General features: G+C 34.8%; 3 protein-coding genes across 5 annotated transcripts; 2 read left to right on the forward strand and 1 right to left on the reverse strand.

The window, feature by feature from the left end:
- Positions 1-4,580: 4,580 nt before the first annotated feature.
- LOC107428398 (mitotic spindle checkpoint protein MAD2) lies at positions 4,581-6,602 on the forward strand. The gene is made up of 7 exons (XM_016038932.4): positions 4,581-4,916; positions 5,058-5,073; positions 5,227-5,357; positions 5,511-5,631; positions 5,726-5,829; positions 5,916-6,037; positions 6,151-6,602. The coding sequence occupies exons 1-7, from the start codon at positions 4,844-4,846 to the stop codon at positions 6,205-6,207; spliced, it is 624 nt and encodes a 207-aa protein (XP_015894418.2). The 5' UTR covers positions 4,581-4,843; the 3' UTR covers positions 6,208-6,602.
- A 726-nt stretch (positions 6,603-7,328) lies between these two features.
- LOC107428405 (trihelix transcription factor GT-1) lies at positions 7,329-11,794 on the reverse strand. Of its 3 annotated transcripts, none has more exons than XM_016038940.4 (5): positions 10,830-11,792; positions 9,215-9,253; positions 8,436-8,567; positions 7,999-8,223; positions 7,329-7,807 (listed from the first exon to the last, which is right to left on the reverse strand). In XM_016038940.4, exons 1-5 carry the CDS (start codon positions 11,431-11,433, stop codon positions 7,605-7,607), a joined length of 1,203 nt encoding a protein of 400 aa, XP_015894426.1. In that variant the 5' UTR covers positions 11,434-11,792; the 3' UTR covers positions 7,329-7,604. The 3 variants fall into 3 exon arrangements, with proteins under 3 accessions (XP_015894426.1, XP_015894425.1, XP_048318689.1); XM_016038939.4 differs by having other exon boundaries at positions 8,436-8,582; XM_048462732.2 differs by lacking the exon at positions 8,436-8,567 and having other exon boundaries at positions 10,830-11,794.
- Positions 11,795-12,474: 680 nt separating this feature from the next.
- Positions 12,475-14,716, forward strand: LOC107428396 (uncharacterized). The gene is made up of 2 exons (XM_016038930.4): positions 12,475-12,958; positions 13,623-14,716. Exons 1-2 carry the CDS (start codon positions 12,841-12,843, stop codon positions 14,618-14,620), a joined length of 1,116 nt encoding a protein of 371 aa, XP_015894416.3. The 5' UTR covers positions 12,475-12,840; the 3' UTR covers positions 14,621-14,716.
- The last annotated feature ends 3,909 nt before the right edge of the window (positions 14,717-18,625 follow it).

An 18,625-nucleotide genomic window follows, 5' to 3' on the forward strand; every position in this document is an offset into this window, starting at 1 on the left:
TTATATTTCCAGTGCTGAAATTGATTTCCAGTGCTTCCTTTTTTGCTGCTTTTTTCACTTTTTAAAAAAATGGTTGCAGTCTTCTGCTACGGACCAAAGCACAGTAGCAGATACGGGCATTCCTTACAGATTTGTTGGATTGACTTCTGCAGTTCTTCAGCTATTAAGTGTGTATGATCGTCCTTTCCATGTCTCAGTTGGCCTGGCCAATCTTCTTTCTTTTCCTTTCTGTTCTTGCAATCATGTGCGTTATGGTATCAGGCAAGAATAATATACCAATTCCTAACTTTACTTTTCCATTTTTTTTTAACACAAAGATTATTTTTATTTATGGAAGATCTACAGAACAATTAAAGGAAGATCCAAGATATTATTTTCAGACAGATATTACTAACCAAATATACAGTCATTTAATCAGCTATCTTTACGTGTTTTAAGTTAGTTTTTTCAGGCTTATTGCACAACCACCGCCAGGGAACTAGCCAGGATGGTTGGAATTAGAAAGGCTCCAGCACTCCACTTTTACGAATCAATCACAGGAGCGGCAACAATTCGTTGATTTAATCAGGAAGCCACGTTCTTGATGAAAATTCTTAGCCTGATTGATGGCTATTCTCGGATAGCAATTCTCAACCTGGTTTTCTTTCTTGTTCTAATCATCTTGGTCAGCCTGCCTCAATTTTTCATCAACCCCAGTAAGCCCCCACTACTATTCCCTGTCAAATACTAAACCAGCAAGTAATAGGAAATATGAACATTGATTAGTTTCCAGGATTTACAAACTGAAATTGAAAGCACATCATGCAGATTATATTCAACATTTGCTTCAACCAAATTCACCATCGGTACACTCATTAGAATTTTATTTTGAACTAGTTGACTGATTGATCTTATTTCAGGTTTGGCAGCACTTGCAGCAACCTATGTTTTGAACCTTTCATGTTCTCCAGGCATGTGTGATCGAATCTGTGCAATGTCGAGAGCAAGATAATATCAGCTGAGAGGCTTCTTCAATTCACAAATACACCAAGTGAGGCATTGCTCGTGATTGAAGAATGTAGGCCAAGCCCCTGAATAGCCACCGTTAGTTTTCATATTTCCTATTAGTTGCGGGCTTAATAATAGACAGGGGATGGTAGATGTTTATTAGGGTCAATGGACAATCAAGGCAGGCTCACCAAGATGACAAGGTTGAAAATAGAAAACGGGTGCTTACTAGGTTCAATGGATCATGGAGACAGGCTCGCCAAGATGATTAGAACAAGAAAGACAACCAGGTTGAACAGAAAATTGGTCTTAACTGACAACCATTCCACTGTGGCAGCATTGTGAAATGCTGCCCAAGAGTAGTCATCAATCTGGCTAAGAATTTTCATCGAGAACCTGTCTTCCTGATTAAAGCAACGAATTGTTGCTGCTCCTGTGGTTGATTCGGAAAAGTGATGGAGTATTGGAGCCTTTCTAATTCCAACCATCCTGGCTAGTTCCCTGGCGGTGGTTATGCAATAAGCCTGCAAAATTAGTTAGAACATAAAATGATTAAAAGACTATTATCTTTGCTTAGTACGTATGTCTCTCTGTGAAAATAATGTCACATAATATCTTAGCTACTCTTTGGTGCTTGTAACCATATCTTGCAATTGTGTTGTAGAGCTTCCTTGTAACAATCAAATAAGACCTTTGTTTGAGCGACCATGGAAATAAACATTGATGCTTGATTGATAATTTATTCTTTTTTTTAGGTGAAGTACTTATTTATAGAAACCACTTGACACCCCAACAGAATTCCAGAAGGATATAGTAATTTAAGTTAATAATTAAAATTTATAATTCCAGGATTGACCAGAAAAGTGTGCCTATATGACAGGTCCGATCACTTACGAGTACATACAACAAAATGCCATACCAATCTGGAACCATATGTTCCACTCATGTTAGTCCTCTTCATGGATCCTGGATATTAATTGTTTGTTAATATGCAATAGCTGTATCAGAGAATTTCCAATTCTTTCAGCGGTTTAATATTTTACTGGTGTGCATTTCCCTCTCTATTTAAAACTTGAATATGTTTCTTTGTGGGGCTATACAATCCTATAATGCTGAATTGTAGTTTTAAAAGGAAAGCAAACTGACTTTGGAAGCTTATCAACCACCAAGTATATTAATCGAATTTTACATTTTTTGTTAACACAATTCTAGAGAGGGTGTTTGGTTATATGAAAGATGAAGTCCAAGCAGATTATATTTGGAGATGATATGATATGATACTTATACTACATTACAAAGCTAATTAGAAGGAAGTAAAAACAATAGAAAAAATATTGATTCCCAAGATACAAGGTACACATCAGTACCATAATCATTCATATTCATCCCCTTTCCTACTGATCTAACAAAATGTGAATGGAAGATATTCATAACATTCATTCACTTATGCCTGCTCATCCCACTGCTAGTTTGGTTGTTATCCTCCTGCTCATCCTACTCATCATTCTTATATGATACTAAAGTGTCAACCTTGTGAATCTGCATTGCACAAGAAACCAAACCAATCTAAGTCAGAACAAATAATTTTATTTTTTTCCCTAAAATCATATCAAGAATTGGTAGTATTGTCTAAGACTTGCCTTGGTATCAAAAGAATGCAACTTCACCATCTGGGGATTGGCAATCAGTTTTGGATCACTTTCATTCCAAGTGAATGGCACTGCAACATCTCTATCAGTGTGTGTTAGTAGAACATCAAACCCACCTAAAACGAACAAAACTCAATCAGAACAATTTTCATAGGAAACAAACAAGGAATTCAAAATCTTGTATTGATTTTTACACAAAATAGAAAATTAGGTGTTGCGATGCGATTAGATTACTTAGTGGCTAAAATCAGATCAAACAACAACAACTAGAATCCATGCAACACTACGAAAATGTAGTTTTTATTAAAGCACAGGCACAAGGAAGCTGAAACCTCCCCTTTTAAACAACCTCACTGTCAGAATTAATGTTAAAGTTCCACTTCTATTTCCAGGACATCATTAGTTGCCTCGCTCATTGTTGCCAGAACAACCCTTTGAAAATTACCCCCCCTTTTTTTTTTTTCCTACGATTTCTGAGCAACCAAACAATCGCGGATGCAGAAATTACCTGAAGGCTGTGCATTTAGGTTGGAAATGAAGGATTTGACACCTCTCATCTTGGGTAATTAAGCAACATTGGAAGCCCATATTTCTTAACTTTGACAAAGCTCTCTTCAGGATATACTACTGGATTGTAGAGAATACAGGAAATATACATGACAACAATCAGTGAAGATTTCTTATGGACCAAACGAAATCCAGCAAAGAAAACTGGCAATAATAGAAACAAGGAAAGAAAGAACAAGTCTGACAACGGCTAGTTTCTTTGGCTCCCTCACCACGCCAGCGGTAACGTTTTAAATTTGCCGACTATACTTTTATTGCACGGACCTCCTAAGCCGCCCCGTTGGATGACTTTGAGGTCTTAGACATATTTCTCTTTTTTATTTTATATCGTTTTTTTATAAACCAATTAAATATATATATATATATATATATATATAAATATATAAATATTTTTTTTTTCATTTTTATTATTTTTGTTTTCATCAAAATATATGTATATAAATATTCAATATTTTATTTTATTTTTATCTTTATTTTTTTTTTATAAGTTTTCTTTAGAGGCTATGCCTCCTGCTCTAGTTAATAATAAATGTTAATTGAAGAACATGTTTTGATGTCTTCTTTGTAATCCCTTTTGTTGGGTGTTTTTTGAGCTTATTAATGCAGACCATTTATTAAAAAAAATAAAAATGAGCATTGATACTATGAGCCTTTTTTTTTTTTTTTATTGTATTAAAACTCAAAATCTGTCGATAACAAAGGTCCCTAGTTTTCGAGCATGCAATACAAATAGAGATATGAAATTCTTTTTTTTTTAAAAAAAAAAAAAAATCTATGGCACATTGAGTAATCTTTCCAGATGATTGAGATATGAAAATTTCAATTCTCATAAAATTTCACTCATTAAAAATAAAATATATCAAATTTACATATAAATCTCAAATCAATAAATAAAATACAACTATCCCACAAAATAAAAATGAAAATAAAAATAAAAATAAAAATCAAAGAGGATGATAAGCTGTGATGCACTTAATTTGTTTTCAAATATGAATGAATATATTTAATTGGTCTTAAAAGAAACAGGATAGAAAAAAAAAAAAAAAAAGAGAGAGAGAGAGCGAGAAACATGTTGAGACCTCGAGCCGTTGTGATTGATTTATATGTGGACCAAAAAAATTAAAAAAGTGATTGATTTATCAAAAACTTTGTAATATATATATATATATATATAAATAAAATTAAAAAAAAAAAAAAAAAAAAAAAAACTAGTCATCCGACGTGGCGGTAATGAGGTCCGTGCAAATTTTCAAATGCAATAAAATATGAAGTTGGCAAAAAAAGAAAAAAAGAAAAAACAAAAGGCCCAGCCACTTTCATTCCCCAAAAGCCGCAAATTTAAAATGTTACCGTTGGCGTGTTATGGGAGCCAGAGAAACTAGCCGTTGTCAAATATTTTTTTTTTTTTCCGACAAAACCCTCATCTTTATTTTCTCTACCCTCTTACGACATTCATCGCCATCGCCTTTTCTCGATCTTTTTCTTTTTATCAATTTGGTTTTCCATTCCAACAATCCCCCAAAATTCTCTTCTCTGATTTTGATTTTTGTTTCCGCAAATTATTATTTTTTTTCTATCGTACCAAACAGAGTTCGATTGAAAGGAAAATTTCTTGAGTTTAAACCCGATTTGGCGAATATATGGCTTCAAGAACAGTAGCCAAAGACATAATTACTCTCCGCGGTTCTGCAGCAATCGTCAGCGAGTTCTTCGGTACGTTGTCGTTTTATTTCAAGCTCTTTCTTTTTTCTATCTCTTTCATTCTATCGCCAGATTTCTTTGCTGGGTTTCGTATGCTCCATAAGATCTCTTCGCTGATCGTCGTTTTGTTTTCCTTTGCAATCTTTATTTCAGGGTACGCAGCAAACAGGTAATTACATGGGGTTATTTGATTTTGATTTTAGATTTTAGATTTTTCCCTTTTTGGGCCTTTGTTTTATATATTGTACTTGATGGGATTGCGAATAATACTGAATGAACAATGTATATATATATATATATATGTATGTGTGTATGTATGTAGTATTCTCTACAATCGAGGAGTATATCCTGAAGAGAGCTTTGTTAAAGTGAAGAAATATGGGCTTCCAATGTTGCTTACCCAAGATGAGGGTGTCAAATCCTTCCTTGCCAACCTAAATGCACAGCTTTCAGGTAATTCCTCAATCAATTGTTGTTTGGTTGCTTAGAAATTGTAGGAAAAAAAGGAAATAAGCAAAGGTAATTCTCAATCTAGGGTTTCAAAATAAAGGTGTTACAAAAAACTTGCTATGTGATTGAAATTAGAAATATTTGGATGTTGTACAGAATGGCTTGAAGCTGGCAAGTTACAGAGGGTTGTTCTAGTAATAATGAGTAAGGCTACTAATGAAGTCCTGGAGAGGTGGAACTTCAGCATTGAGACTGACGGTGAAGTTGTTGAAAAAGGGTAATTTAAGCTGCTTTCTACTTTGTGTTTTAAAACCTGCATTTCTTCAGTGTTTTCATAGATTATTTTTGTCTTTGTTTGATCTTGATTTCAGTGCGTCAAGGGAAAAGAGTGACAAGGAAATAATGAGAGAGATCCAAGCAATCATGAGGCAGATTGCTTCAAGCATTACTTATTTGCCATGCCTTGATGGATCCTGTAAGATGTGAACCATTTCAGCCACTAAGTAACAATTTGAATTCCTTGTTTGTTTCCTACTAAAAATCTGATTTTGTTTGTTTTAGGTGTGTTTGATGTTCTAGCATACACTGATAAAGATGTTGCAGTGCCATTCACTTGGATTGAAAGTGATCCAAAACTGATTGCCAATCCCCAAATGGTGAAATTGCACTCTTTTGATACCAAGGCAAGTATTAGATAATAATACCAAATCCTGATATGATTTTTGAGGAACAAAAAAGAAACAAAGAAGAAAACAGTGACTGACTCTGGTTTGCTTTCGTTTCTTGTGCTATGCAGATTCACAAGGTTGACACTCTGGTATCATACAAGAATGATGAATGGGACGAGCAGTAGGATAACAACCTTTCTTGTTTCCTTCTTTGGCTATAAGTGAATGAATATTGTGAATCTTTCACTCACATTTGGTTAGATCAGTAGGAAAGAGAATGATTATGGTACTGAATTGCGTGGCTTTTAACTTGGAAAATGAATAGTTTTTTCAATCCTTTCTTGTTTCCTTCTGCTTAGCTTGTAATGTAATCTGAATATCTCTGAGGTTCTTTGTGGTATGTGAAATCCACAATATTTCTTCAGTCTTTGCTTGGATAAATATTTTCTTATGTAATGTGCCATGTCTCATATAACCAAACACCGTCGCTATAATAGTTAATCCAAACGGTGTGGATAAAATAATTGTCAATTGCGCATCTCCCACTTGTGAATAATTAAGAATTTGATTAGTTTTCTTAGTTTTTTGCGTTAACTTTTTTTTATTGAAAGAGGTACTTAAGCAACATTTTTTTTTTTTTTTTGAACTTTAAAGCAACATTTTTTTATTGATGGTTGATAAACTTCCAAGTTTTTTTTGCTTTCTTTTTGAAATATAATTACTATAAATAACGTTGTTCAAAACTGAGGGTACAAGATTGAGCATTATAGAATAACCTCGCAGAGAAACATGTGCACGCTTGGAATAGTCAAAATGCTAAAGAATTTGGAAATCTATTGACATTTATGACACTTCGAAGCTAGCTCATGATAGTGTTACAAATTTGCATTCAGAGTTTCGTCAAGCTAATGAAAAACGGTTGTAAAGGGATCGAATGGTGCTCCCCCACAGAGGGTCCTGGCGGCTTCAGGAGTGGTCAAGGTAAATGTAGATGGTGCTGCTTCTCAATCTGCTGGAATTTTCGGGATAGGGGTGGTGATTAGAAATTCAAATGGTGAGTTTATGGCTGCAATGGCAAAGCCTTTACTCGATATTCAATCACCTTACTACTGAATTATATTGGTAGTTAAGGAAGCAATCATCTTCAGCATACAATCTGATAGGAAGCAATCATCTTCAGCATACAATCTGATTTTTTTGGTGGTGAAATTATATCTGACTTCCACAATGCAGTACAAATGCTCCATGATGACGAGGTTTAGTCTCTTTCATAATAAGATTAGTCTCTTTGCTTCAATCGAGGAAATAAAAAAAAAATATATATATATATATATATAAAAAAAAAAGGCTTGAAAATTTAAACCACCGAAACATTTGGGAATTCTCTAACACTGAGGAATACATATTTACAAACATGAAATATCCAGGCAACATGAAGTGGATTTGCTCCTTTGTTTCTACCATAAAAGCACATAACTAACATGAGTGGAACATATGGTTCCACACTGGTATGGCATTTCGTATCAAAATGAAAAACATTATATGGACAGCATCTACAAACAACATGCCTACGGCTGCCCCCTCAACTCACTCCCCGGTATATTGCACCTGGTCGAAGATCATCCATATTATCGATATTTCTATATCCATCAAATTCCCTTAGACATGTCCAAGCCCGGCGTGTAAGGAAGTCACGGTAATCATCTTCAGTGTAAAATATCTTCTCCTCAGTATGTACTGGTATGTGATCGGACTCATCGTAAAGGCACACTTTTATGGCCAACCCTGAAATTAGAAGTTTAAACATAAAATGAATCACTACACCTACTTCACCTAAAAGAATAGATTATTGAACATCAATCAAGCAGCACCACTCATTTGATGCATAACAGAATCCCAACAATTTCCATCAATAATAGCTGCTATCTTCAGTCACTTTCCAATGCTCAATGAAATATACATGTGCAACAACTTACCTTCATCGACATGAAGTATGTAATTCCCCAAAGGCATGTCCCTGTCAAGACTCCGGATTATCTGATATTCATCCTCCAACCAAAATGCTCGTCTTGTTCTTAGCCCAAAAGCAGATTTGATTGCATCCTTGATGGCCTCTGCAGTGGCATCAATTCCAATCCTTCTTGTGTAATCCCCCCACTTGACTGATATGACTCTCCCAGCATATGACTGACTTTCTCCACCTGCCAGAAAGGGGAAAATAAATGGAAACAAAATAACCAACATGGTGACTTCACATGCTTTGACTTTCAAAAAGTCATAACAGGACAAGTATCCACACATAGAAAAAGGCTTTTAACAGACAGTATATGCAAACAATTACATGCTGGAGACACATGAAACATTACTTATACCATGATGCTTGTTGGGCAGGCTTCATACTGCATCAACTTACCATTTCCAGGGGTCTCTCTCCAATTCCAAGGTGGAACTCCACTTGCTGCAACTGCATCAGCTGTTGTGATGGCAAGAGGATGTCCATCATGGTCAAGACGTCTTTCAAGATTGAGTGTTGGCCTGCCACTAGCTGCACACCAAGGAGCTTCAACGGGAGGAAAAACATATCTCTTTGAGATAAATGGAAAAGAGGATAAATCATAGAAAGTAAAATACCAAGGTGAAGACAAAAAAATTCCATGAAAAACAAGATTCATAAGAAGAACTTCTTATTGTAGCAACATGACAATGACGGGGTCATAAAATAACAATTCATGCAACAATATCTAACAAGGAATCTCAAATACCCCATATATTAAACAAATTGCAAACACGAAAGAAGTTTAAAATATTTAAGAGAGAAATCTCTTGCATAGACAAATGCATATGCATGAATACAAAGCAGGCAAAAATGGCATGCAAGAAAGTTCATAATGTCATTCAGTTTTACTCGTACTTCCAGATAAGACAGTGACCTAATCCAATATTGCCTTTAAATCATATTATACTGATATGTTATAGAAGAACAAAGCATTATTTTAAATGCATTAATAAAATGTCCATTCCCTTTTCCCTCCTTGTGCAACCATATCATAAACACACTGAAAGAGTGAAAGCCATAGGGATTCATAATTATGAACAGTAGTTAGACTTGGGAGCTAACAGAGAAGATGATAAATGGATGCAAAATGTTAATTAACAACTAGAACACTAATAACCATGATTTCATGAACATACCTTCCACGGGTCCAAAAGAAATGCTTGTATCTTCAAGAGCTGTTTGTAAACAAAGTCAAATTGTTTTCAATCAATATCAATGCCATTATAATAAAACCAAACAGTAAAGAGATTAGAAAATGAAGCCTAAAATGTTATCAAGATGCATAAAATGTCTTTTTCTTTTCCTTAATACTTTTTTGAATAATTACACTAATCACTGAAGCTAGTAATAACAAGTATCCCAATTATTTAATTTCAAAAAATTCCTTAATTTCAATCTGCACCAGTCAATTACAGAATTACCAAAGCTCATCATCAAAATGACATAATATAAGAACATGGTAGCTTCAAATTAATGAACGTGGGACTGAAGCCTTATTCTACACTGTAAGAAATTTTGCCACATAACAAGATTGATTGCACTGCCAGAATGTTCAAAAGCAACATTGGCCTCTAGTAAAGTTACCGAGATACAAAAAACATTTTTTTTCTTTCCTTCTTTCAGAAGTAGAATATAAAGATCATATGACTCATATCTCAAATCTTATTGGCAACCTACCTACTAATCCCAAGAAAAGAAATATAAAATAAATTATTAGAGTTGAGCTAAAGAAGCTATGCGAAAAAAGGATGTAGTGGAACTGTAAGGCCAACAGTACAGCTAGGAAGCACTGGAACAAGGAAATAAGATGACTTTAGAACGAGGAAAAATTGAATCAACTTATAATTTCTAAATTGAGGAAGAGTAAAAGCACGTGAGAGACACTTGTTGCCTAAAAGACATTTCGTTTCCCCTCGTAAAGCAAGCAGAATCTTTGTTACACAGATAAATTAAATTAGAACCTAGTAATTAGTTATCTAAATTAAAAGAGCTATAGAAGTCTCAACACCATTTATAATGTTCCATTAAAGGGAGATTTTGAAGGGAAAATGTTTATTACACTAATTTGCTATTTGCCTACCAAGGACAAAAGGGTTGTCCTCATCGTAACGACAACTGGAGAACACTCTCACAACGTCAACAGTGCAAAACTATCTTGTTTTCAACATACCAAACACATGCAGCAGACAGGACTCTCAAGAGCCACCAATTCAGAAAAGCCATTTATCTTTCATATAATTTCAGATTACCGGTCAGTATTTTCATTTCTTCACTTTATCTATAGCCAAAGACATTATCTTTGCATACAGATTTTCAGAATGTGCGAAGTACAAAAGTTGCTGTTTCAAGAACATGGCCTATTTAAGGAAAATGGAAAATAAAAGCCCCCTACAAATAACGCATTGCAAATGTTTGGAAGGCACCATAATCAGATCCATTTCCAGAAACAGCCACCTTTTTCAATCTAAAGCAAACGTGTATTGTTGTGTAAAGTGTTACATCATTAACCACATAAAAAAATTTCTAAATTTAGCTATTTTCCAGAAAGATCGAAGCACAGCAAAATTGCAAAATTTTAGAGCACACCTAACAAAAACACAGTAAGAAAAACCCAACAAATCGCTTCTATCAGTTTAACAATAAAAGTGCAGCAAACCTATTTCCACAAAAAAGTTACCTAAAAATTAAAAAAAAAAATTTCTGATCAACGATATTGAATATTTTACAAAAACAGAAGAAGAAAATCGATACCTTTATCCGAGAATTGCATATAAGAATCAACCTTCGGTGGCGTGGGGCTCTTATACTGGGCAGTCTTGCTCCTTTCTCTCAAAATTTCTTCAATCTCTTTGTAATAAGACATCTTGGCCGAGCCACTTCCTCCTCTATCTTGATGCTTAGCCTTCTTAAACTCCTTGAGCAAATTCCTCCACTTGTCGGTGCACATAGTCGGGGACCGATCGAACCCCTTTTCCCTCATCTTAGCTGAGATTTGCTCCCACAGATGCTTATTAGACTTGGAAGTGTTAAACAACCCATCCATTTCACGGCGAAGACCGATCAAACTCCGAGTCTCGTCCTGGACCCAAGTCTCGGCCCGTTTCTTTGGGGCCTTGACTTCATGGTCCTCGCCACTACTATCGCCCAGAAGCATCTGGTGCTGATGGGCCTGTTGCTGCTGCTGTTGCTGTTGTTGTTGCTGTTGGTGTTGCTGTTGTTGTTGTTGCTGTGTTTGTTGTTGTGGGTGGTGATGGGGTTGTGGTATTTCGCCATTGGAGACCACCTCAATCATCATGTCTCGGCTTCCTTCTTCTTTATAGAAATCGATTGGACGGGGCTTCTCAGACAAATACATGACTGCGCAAAATCTTTAGGTAGATGGGTTTTCCTAAAAAATAGTTTTTTTTTTTTCCCCCTTTTTTGGTCTTTGAGTTTGATTTAGCGGGATAAAGGGTTGAAGAAAGTGAGGGATTTGACAAGCAGGAGTCGAAGAACAGCCATTAGAGGTTTTTGAGCTCAGAAACCAGCAAAAGACAGATTGTTAGACTGGAGATGGGAGATTGGAGAAATGAGCGTGGGCTTCTCGCAGGAATTAGGATCAGTGTTTTTTACTTTTTCAGCAGACGGTAAGTTTAAGATGGGGTTTTAGCACAAAAGGAGAGAGAGAGAGAGAGAGAGAGAGGGAGTGAGAGAGTGCGTGAAGTAAAAGCTTTGGCTTTTGTTTGTGATTAAGGAGGATGACATGAATTGAAGTTGACTTGTCCTCTCATGACTGACCATAAGCTCTCCTCTATAAATTAATAAATAAATAAAAATAGATATATATTTTGCTGAAACAAATTAATAAGTAATTGGTGACTAATTTTAAATATATATTTGTTTTATCATTTTTCCTTGGTTTATTCATACAAAAGAAAAAAAAAAATCATTAAAAGCTATTAGCTTTTTTCGATGAAAATTGAAAACTTGAGCTTTGGTACATCAAAATTTGGTCCATGTGCTTTGCATCAATAGGATAAAATGGGATTATTAGGATATCTCATTTTAATCCATAAAACTAAATTCAACAACTTTTTCTTTTTAAAAGCGTTAATCTACTTCACATCAAAATATATCATGAATAATAATGGTATATAAAGTTTATGCCATTTTTGGCATGTAATGGAAAATATGAACTTCAAGATCAAATTCGTTGACTATTCTAAAGTGGTGTAATTTTCATATTTAGTCAGGTTTAAAAAAAAAATGCATTTTGTTTCTTTTTCTGTTAATAACAATTAAACCAAATTGTGCGTCAAAATCATTTTATTTTAAATAATACCCATTTTATCTTTTCCCAATTACATTTTTATTTCTTAAATTATTTAAGAAACAGAATAAAAAAGAGGACTCTTGGACCTTTGGTCTTGGAATAAAAAGAAACGGCTTGTTTAAGGAGCTCTTGCAAGCTGCAATCGGAAGCAACGGCGGCGTTTGGTGCTCAAGTGGACAAGAAGCCTTAAACGCTGCGTTTTATGCCCCTGCAGCTTGTCTCTCTCACATCACCTATCCTCTTGCAAAAATCAATTTTTCTTCCGTGTATTTATGAGAAAACCCCCTTAAAATCCTTCTAACACCATTGACGCTTTAGGAACAGCACGCGCACTGAACAATTTACCAATAATTCTTTGTGAAAAGCCCATGATTTTATAACAAATATATATATATATATATATATATATATATATATATATATATATATATATTTTTTTTTCTTCTGGTGATGAAGCTCATTCGAGTATCTTTCGCTCCGTCCAGAGCTTCCCTTTGCTTTGTCAATGGAGGAGCCTCTCCCTTTTCAGTTCCCAAAGCTGTCTCCTTCAATTCAAGGTCTTTCTCAGGTATGAAATGAAAAAGCCTTTATTGTTAGTTTCTTTTGGCTGGTTGTGTCTTTTATATAGCTATGCTTTAATGGCTTTCAAGGATTGATTTTTTTTCTTTTTTTTTCTTTTTTTCATTGCTGCTGCTTTATCTGTGAAATACGTGAATTAGGTTAGCTTAGCTAGATGTAGAAAAAAGTTGGGTTTTTTGTTTTTTAATTTCTTTTTCCTCGATTAAGATAGAAATGTCAGTAAACCTGTCTTGTGTTTGTGAAAATACCTTACGTTTAAGCTAATAAACTGAAAGAGATCAATCATCCTTCTGCTGATAATTCTCCTGATATTCTGTGAAGCCCTTTTGTTACCATTCACTTAAATTGCATGATGGTCTTGCAAGAAAAGGATGGAAGTTTTCTTTGGTAGAAAGAATGGAGACAGTCATTCTTGATAACTAAGAATAGCATAAATGCTTTGAACGAATTTTTTGTTTTGTTGGGGAGGGTGGGGAATGAAAGAAATTTCTGGTGTCCACTGGTCCATTTGAGACATCCTTTGTTAGTACTTAAGGAATGACTAAAATGCATTATTTCTGATTAACATTTTATGTTAAAGTCATAGACCAATATCTCCATATTTCCATGTATGTTGGACAATATCCTGTCCCTTCAGCTAAACTTTCAAGCAGTTTGTAGCTTTTGCAGGATTCTTCACCAAAATAACACCGCTTCGGATGGTGTAAACTTCTTGGCAATGAGCAATAACTGCATCTCTAGATTTTGCAGCACTCGCCATAGACATGTCGTGTTGCTAACTTCTGGGAGAAATGTTCAGCGTGGCATTTCAAGAACCTTTTCCACATTTGTGTCACCTTTGATAGCTCCAACTCCTTCACTCATCATTCGTTCACCGTCATCAGCGGTGGTGGCTGCACACCTTAACCTATACGATGCTCCTCAACGTTCAGATGAATGGTTTGCTCTTCGTAAGGATAAGCTTACTACAAGTACCTTTAGTACTGCTTTGGGTTTTTGGAAAGGAAATCGTCGGTTTGAGCTTTGGAATGAGAAGGTATTTGCAGCTGAGACACAAATCCTGGAAGCTTCCAAATTCGCTATGCAGTGGGGTGTGCTTAATGAAGCAGCAGCAGTAGATCGTTACAAAAGCATCACTGGTCGAGAAGTGAGTTCATTAGGATTTGCTATTCACAGAGACGAGCGATTACATTGGCTCGGTGCCTCTCCTGATGGTCTTCTTGATTGCTTTCCAGAAGGTGGGATATTAGAAGTGAAATGTCCTTATAACAAGGGCAAGCCCGAGACAGGCCTTCCTTGGTCGACTATGCCCTACTATTACATGCCTCAAGTGCAGGGTCAAATGGAAATTATGGATAGAGACTGGGTTGACTTGTATTGCTGGACACCAAATGGGAGTACAATATTTCGTGTAAATCGGGAGCGTGGTTACTGGGATTTGGTACATGGGATTTTAAGGGAATTTTGGTGGGAACATGTGGTTCCTGGTAGGGAGGCTTTGTTATTGGGAAATGAAGAGAAGGCCAAGTCATATATACCAACTCCTAAGCACGGACAAACAGGGCTTGCGGTTTATAGAAGCATTAAGTTAGCTAGTGAGGCAAAATTATTGTGTAGAGAGATTGCAGGCCATATTGAGTTTTACAGTTGATCCCTGTTTTCTGTAACTTCTTCATGATTTATGAGCAATTTGGCTCTCATGTAATTTGTTAATTGTTCTATATGATAACATTTTATGTTTATTATACATTATTTGCTGTACCAAAGAAACTATCTGCCGGGGGCATGCTTTAAATTAGGTAATGGTTTATCTTTCGACCCTTGGATTGATCCGTGGGTTTCAGGGCTACCGAATCATGAAATTGTATTAGTTGTAGTTACGTTACTGCATTGGCATTTCCTTTCTAATCTGTTAATCAAATCATAACGTTTCTGTCACCAGCAGAAGTTTCAGTGTTCATATTTCCTATTACTAGCTGGTTTAGTGTTAGACAGAGAATAGTAGTGGTGGCTTACTGGGGCCAATGAAAGATCGGGGCAGCTGACGAAGATGATTAGAACGAGAAAGACAACCAGTTTGAACTGAAATTGGTCCTAACTGACAACCATTCCACGGTGACAGCATTTTGAAATGCTACCCAGAATCGTCATCAATCACGCTGAGAATTTTCATACGAAGCGGTCTTCCTGATTAAAACAATGAATTGTTGCTTCGCCTGTGATTGATTCGGACAAGTGATGGAGTATTGGAGCCTTTCTAGTTCCAACCATCCTGGCTAGTTCTTTGGCCGTGGTTATGCAATAAGCCTGCAAAAATTAAGTTCAAACACATAATATATAGCTAATTAAATGACTATATATGTAATCAGTAATGTCTCTTTGAAAATAATCTCACATAATATCTTAGACATTTCTTTAATAGTGCCATGGATCTTCCATCATTTAAAATAATCTTTGTGTTAAAAAAATGAAAAAATGGAAAAGTAAATTTAGAAGTCGGTATGTTATCCTTGCCTGATACCATAACGCAGATGATTACAAGATCAGCAAGGAAAAGAAGGAAGATTTGCCAGGCCAACTTAGACATGACAAGGACGACGATATGCACTAAGTAGTTGAATAACTGCAAAGGCCAATCCAACAAATCTGTATGTAATGTCTGTATCTACTACTGTGCTTTGATCCGTAGTAGAAGACTGCAACAATTTTTTTTTTTTTTTTTTAAAGAGAAAAAAGCAGCCAAAAAGAAAAGGAAATCAATTTAAGCAATGGAAATATAACCTTAAAAGTAGGCATATAGATTGTAAAGCATGCTCAACTAATCAAAACACTGACATTATGAAGCTCGGACCACCAGATCAAAGGCTCTTGCTGACACCCTGCCATATTCTTCCTCTGTGACCCAATTATTGCTTCCAATCTGTACGTAGTAATCCATGAAAGAAAACTTGGAAGGGAAGGATGACTGAAACAAGTGCTACTAGGATGACTGAAACAAGTGCTACTAGGATGACTGAAACAAGTGCTGATACACTAGCAAAAGTGACAAAGGTCGAGTACAAACTCCATTCAAGTTTTAGGAAATACAGAAGTGAGAATGGGAAAACGGGAAAGGAAAGTAAATGTAAGTGTTAGTTCTTGTGACTTGGTTTTTGGTTGGAAAAATGGTTTTATAGCAAAAATAAAATAAAATAAAATAAAAGAAAGAAAGAAAAGGAGCACCAACTGTTATATGATACAACAGATCAGTGCCTTGGCTAATAATATAGGTGTTATGTCAACCGCTTATTTTGTCTTTGTCATCCAGTCGCAATTAGTTCAATAACTTGTTGCATGTATGGTAATTCATAACACATGAAAACACAAAAAATAATAATAATAAAACACCCAAAAATGGAGGGTTTGTAGCAAGTTGGTTGTGTAAAAGGGCCTTAATCATATTCAACCCTGATTATATCATCCTGAGGACCTGCTTGTAGCTGTTCATGCTGATATTTCAGGAAGAGCTTATGGTTTCTAATTTTCCTCCTTTATGAGGCTTTTTTGTGCTTAAATGCAACCTTTCTTCACCAAACGAAAAAAGAAATCAATGAATCCTATGAAATGATAGTGTTGAAAGTTTCTAGCTACCATGTGCGCACAATTATGTTCTTCCCCGTCTTAAGTTACAATGTATATATCGCAATGAAACTAAGTGATAATATATAATTAGTATCAAACTTTTAACAGTATAAGTGTATGAAATTAACTGGCTAGTTCAAGGCTCATTTTGTGAAAAGAGCAAGCAAATTCAACCAGTACTATAATTAAATATTCTGTAATAAAGAGCTAGGTTTATAATTATTAGAGCATACTTCTCAATTCTCTGGATTACTCTCACTCCATGTGGAGGCCTGTATTATTTCTTCACTTGTCTACATCATTACACTTGTGTCTTGGGTTTTTTGTATTTTTTTCACTAATATATATAATTATATAATAATATGGCCATAAACCTTTTTCTCACTAAATATATATGGGGTGTATATAGCATTGATGGTGAAATAATATAGCATTAGCAATTTTGGAGTTTTTATATTGCAAAATAACTCTTGCTATTTGTTAACGTATTCACGTAAGGGATCCTCCCAGAGGGCTGTGATTTGAATTTTCGATTTGATATGGGAAAGCTGTTATTTAGCAGCAGTGCACACATGCATATGGGTTTCACAGTTTATCTCTATTTTCTAATCTATTTCCTTAGCCAACTGAATTATGGGTTCGGTGGAGCATCAGTACTACTTTGATGTACATTAACCTGTACTACTTATTTGTTTTTCAGTGGCATATATATTTGGATCGCATCCGCATAATAAATAAACATATAAATATATATACATTTTTTTTTTTTGGGCCACATAATATATATTTGTTAAAAAAATAAAAAGTAAAAGATAATTTTGGTGAAAGTTGGCAACTCAATGATGAAGGAAGATTGACCATTTGCTAGGTTTGAGTTGGAATTGTTTTGCAAAAGGAGTGGGCGGTTACTTAGGCAATAAGAATTTAATTAATTTGATTATAAGTTGACAAATGTAGAAGTTTTTCCCCAAAAAACAAATAAATAAATAAATAAAACAAACAGAAAACCAAACTGATTACCTTGATGAACATTGACTTGTATTATTTATTTGTTTTTCAGTAGCATATATATTTGGACCGCATCAGAATAATAAATAAACATATAGATGTACATTTTTTTTTTTGGGCCACATAATATATATTTGTTAAAAAAAAAAAAAAAAGTAAAAGATAATTTTGGTGAAAGTTGGCAACTTCAATGATGAAGGAAGATTGACCATTTGCTAGGTTTGAGTTGGAATTGTTTTGCCAAAGGAGTGGGCGGTTACTTAGGCAATAAGAATTTAACTAATTAGATTATAAGTTGACAAATGTTGAAGTTTTTCAAAATAAATAAATAAAACAAACAGAAAACCAAATTGATGGAGATACATATGAAAAGCTAAATCAGTCACAGAAGATTATGCAATGAACCACCTGGAGAGGAGATCAAGTAAATGTTCAGAAGAATCAAAAGAGAACTCAGACTCTATAACGATGAATGGATGGCAGAAAAGTAGCCAAAAAATAACCCAAAGGTAAAGACTAATTCAATAAAAAAAGGACTTTATGTATCTCCTAAGCCAAAAAGAGGACTTCATTTATTTATTTATTTGATCTCCTTTATAGTTTTTTTTATTATTATTAGTGAATAACATATATATATATATATATATATCCTTTAGTCTATACTATAAGTGAGAAGGGCTCCCAAGTTTTGGTCATGTTTTACTGTTCAAAATGGTTCCAAAATGACTACTTTTCGTGCGTTTTGGCTTTTCTTTTCCTTGTTTTTTTTACTGTTCAACAATGCCATACTGGTGAGATCCACATTTTATGCTTATTTTTTTATTTTGCCATACAGGTGTCAGGGGTTGTGGTATGGCATGCATTATGGTTATGATGACTTACAGTATGGTAAGGATAGAGTTGGTGTACTTTATACAAAATTCTGGACTTCATTATTGTACTTCAGAAAAGATTTTGCCTTACCATGTAAGTAAAGATTTTGATTTATAATATTTTAAAGCCTATTTCCTTGGTTTTTAGTATTTAA

Source organism: Ziziphus jujuba, chromosome 12 (genome assembly GCF_031755915.1).
Source record: "Ziziphus jujuba cultivar Dongzao chromosome 12, ASM3175591v1".
NCBI classification, from domain to species: Eukaryota; Viridiplantae; Streptophyta; class Magnoliopsida; order Rosales; family Rhamnaceae; genus Ziziphus; species Ziziphus jujuba.

Excerpts from the sequence above, each read along its gene's own strand:
- LOC107428405 (XM_016038939.4), bottom strand. The coding sequence starts at position 11,433 with ATGTATTTGTCTGAGAAGCCCCGTCCAATCGATTTCTATAAAGAAGAA. Across the intron at positions 9,254-10,829 it reads TATGCAATTCTCGGATAAAG|CTCTTGAAGATACAAGCATT; the intron begins GTATCGATTTTC and ends GTTTACAAACAG. Across the intron at positions 8,224-8,435 it reads GAGAGAGACCCCTGGAAATG|GTGGAGAAAGTCAGTCATAT; the intron begins GTAAGTTGATGC and ends CCTTTCTGGCAG.
- LOC107428396 (XM_016038930.4), top strand. The coding sequence starts at position 12,841 with ATGAAGCTCATTCGAGTATCTTTCGCTCCGTCCAGAGCTTCCCTTTGC. Across the intron at positions 12,959-13,622 it reads CAATTCAAGGTCTTTCTCAG|TTTGTAGCTTTTGCAGGATT; the intron begins GTATGAAATGAA and ends ACTTTCAAGCAG.
- LOC107428398 (XM_016038932.4), top strand. The coding sequence starts at position 4,844 with ATGGCTTCAAGAACAGTAGCCAAAGACATAATTACTCTCCGCGGTTCT. Across the intron at positions 5,830-5,915 it reads GCCATGCCTTGATGGATCCT|GTGTGTTTGATGTTCTAGCA; the intron begins GTAAGATGTGAA and ends TGTTTGTTTTAG. Across the intron at positions 6,038-6,150 it reads TGCACTCTTTTGATACCAAG|ATTCACAAGGTTGACACTCT; the intron begins GCAAGTATTAGA and ends TGTGCTATGCAG.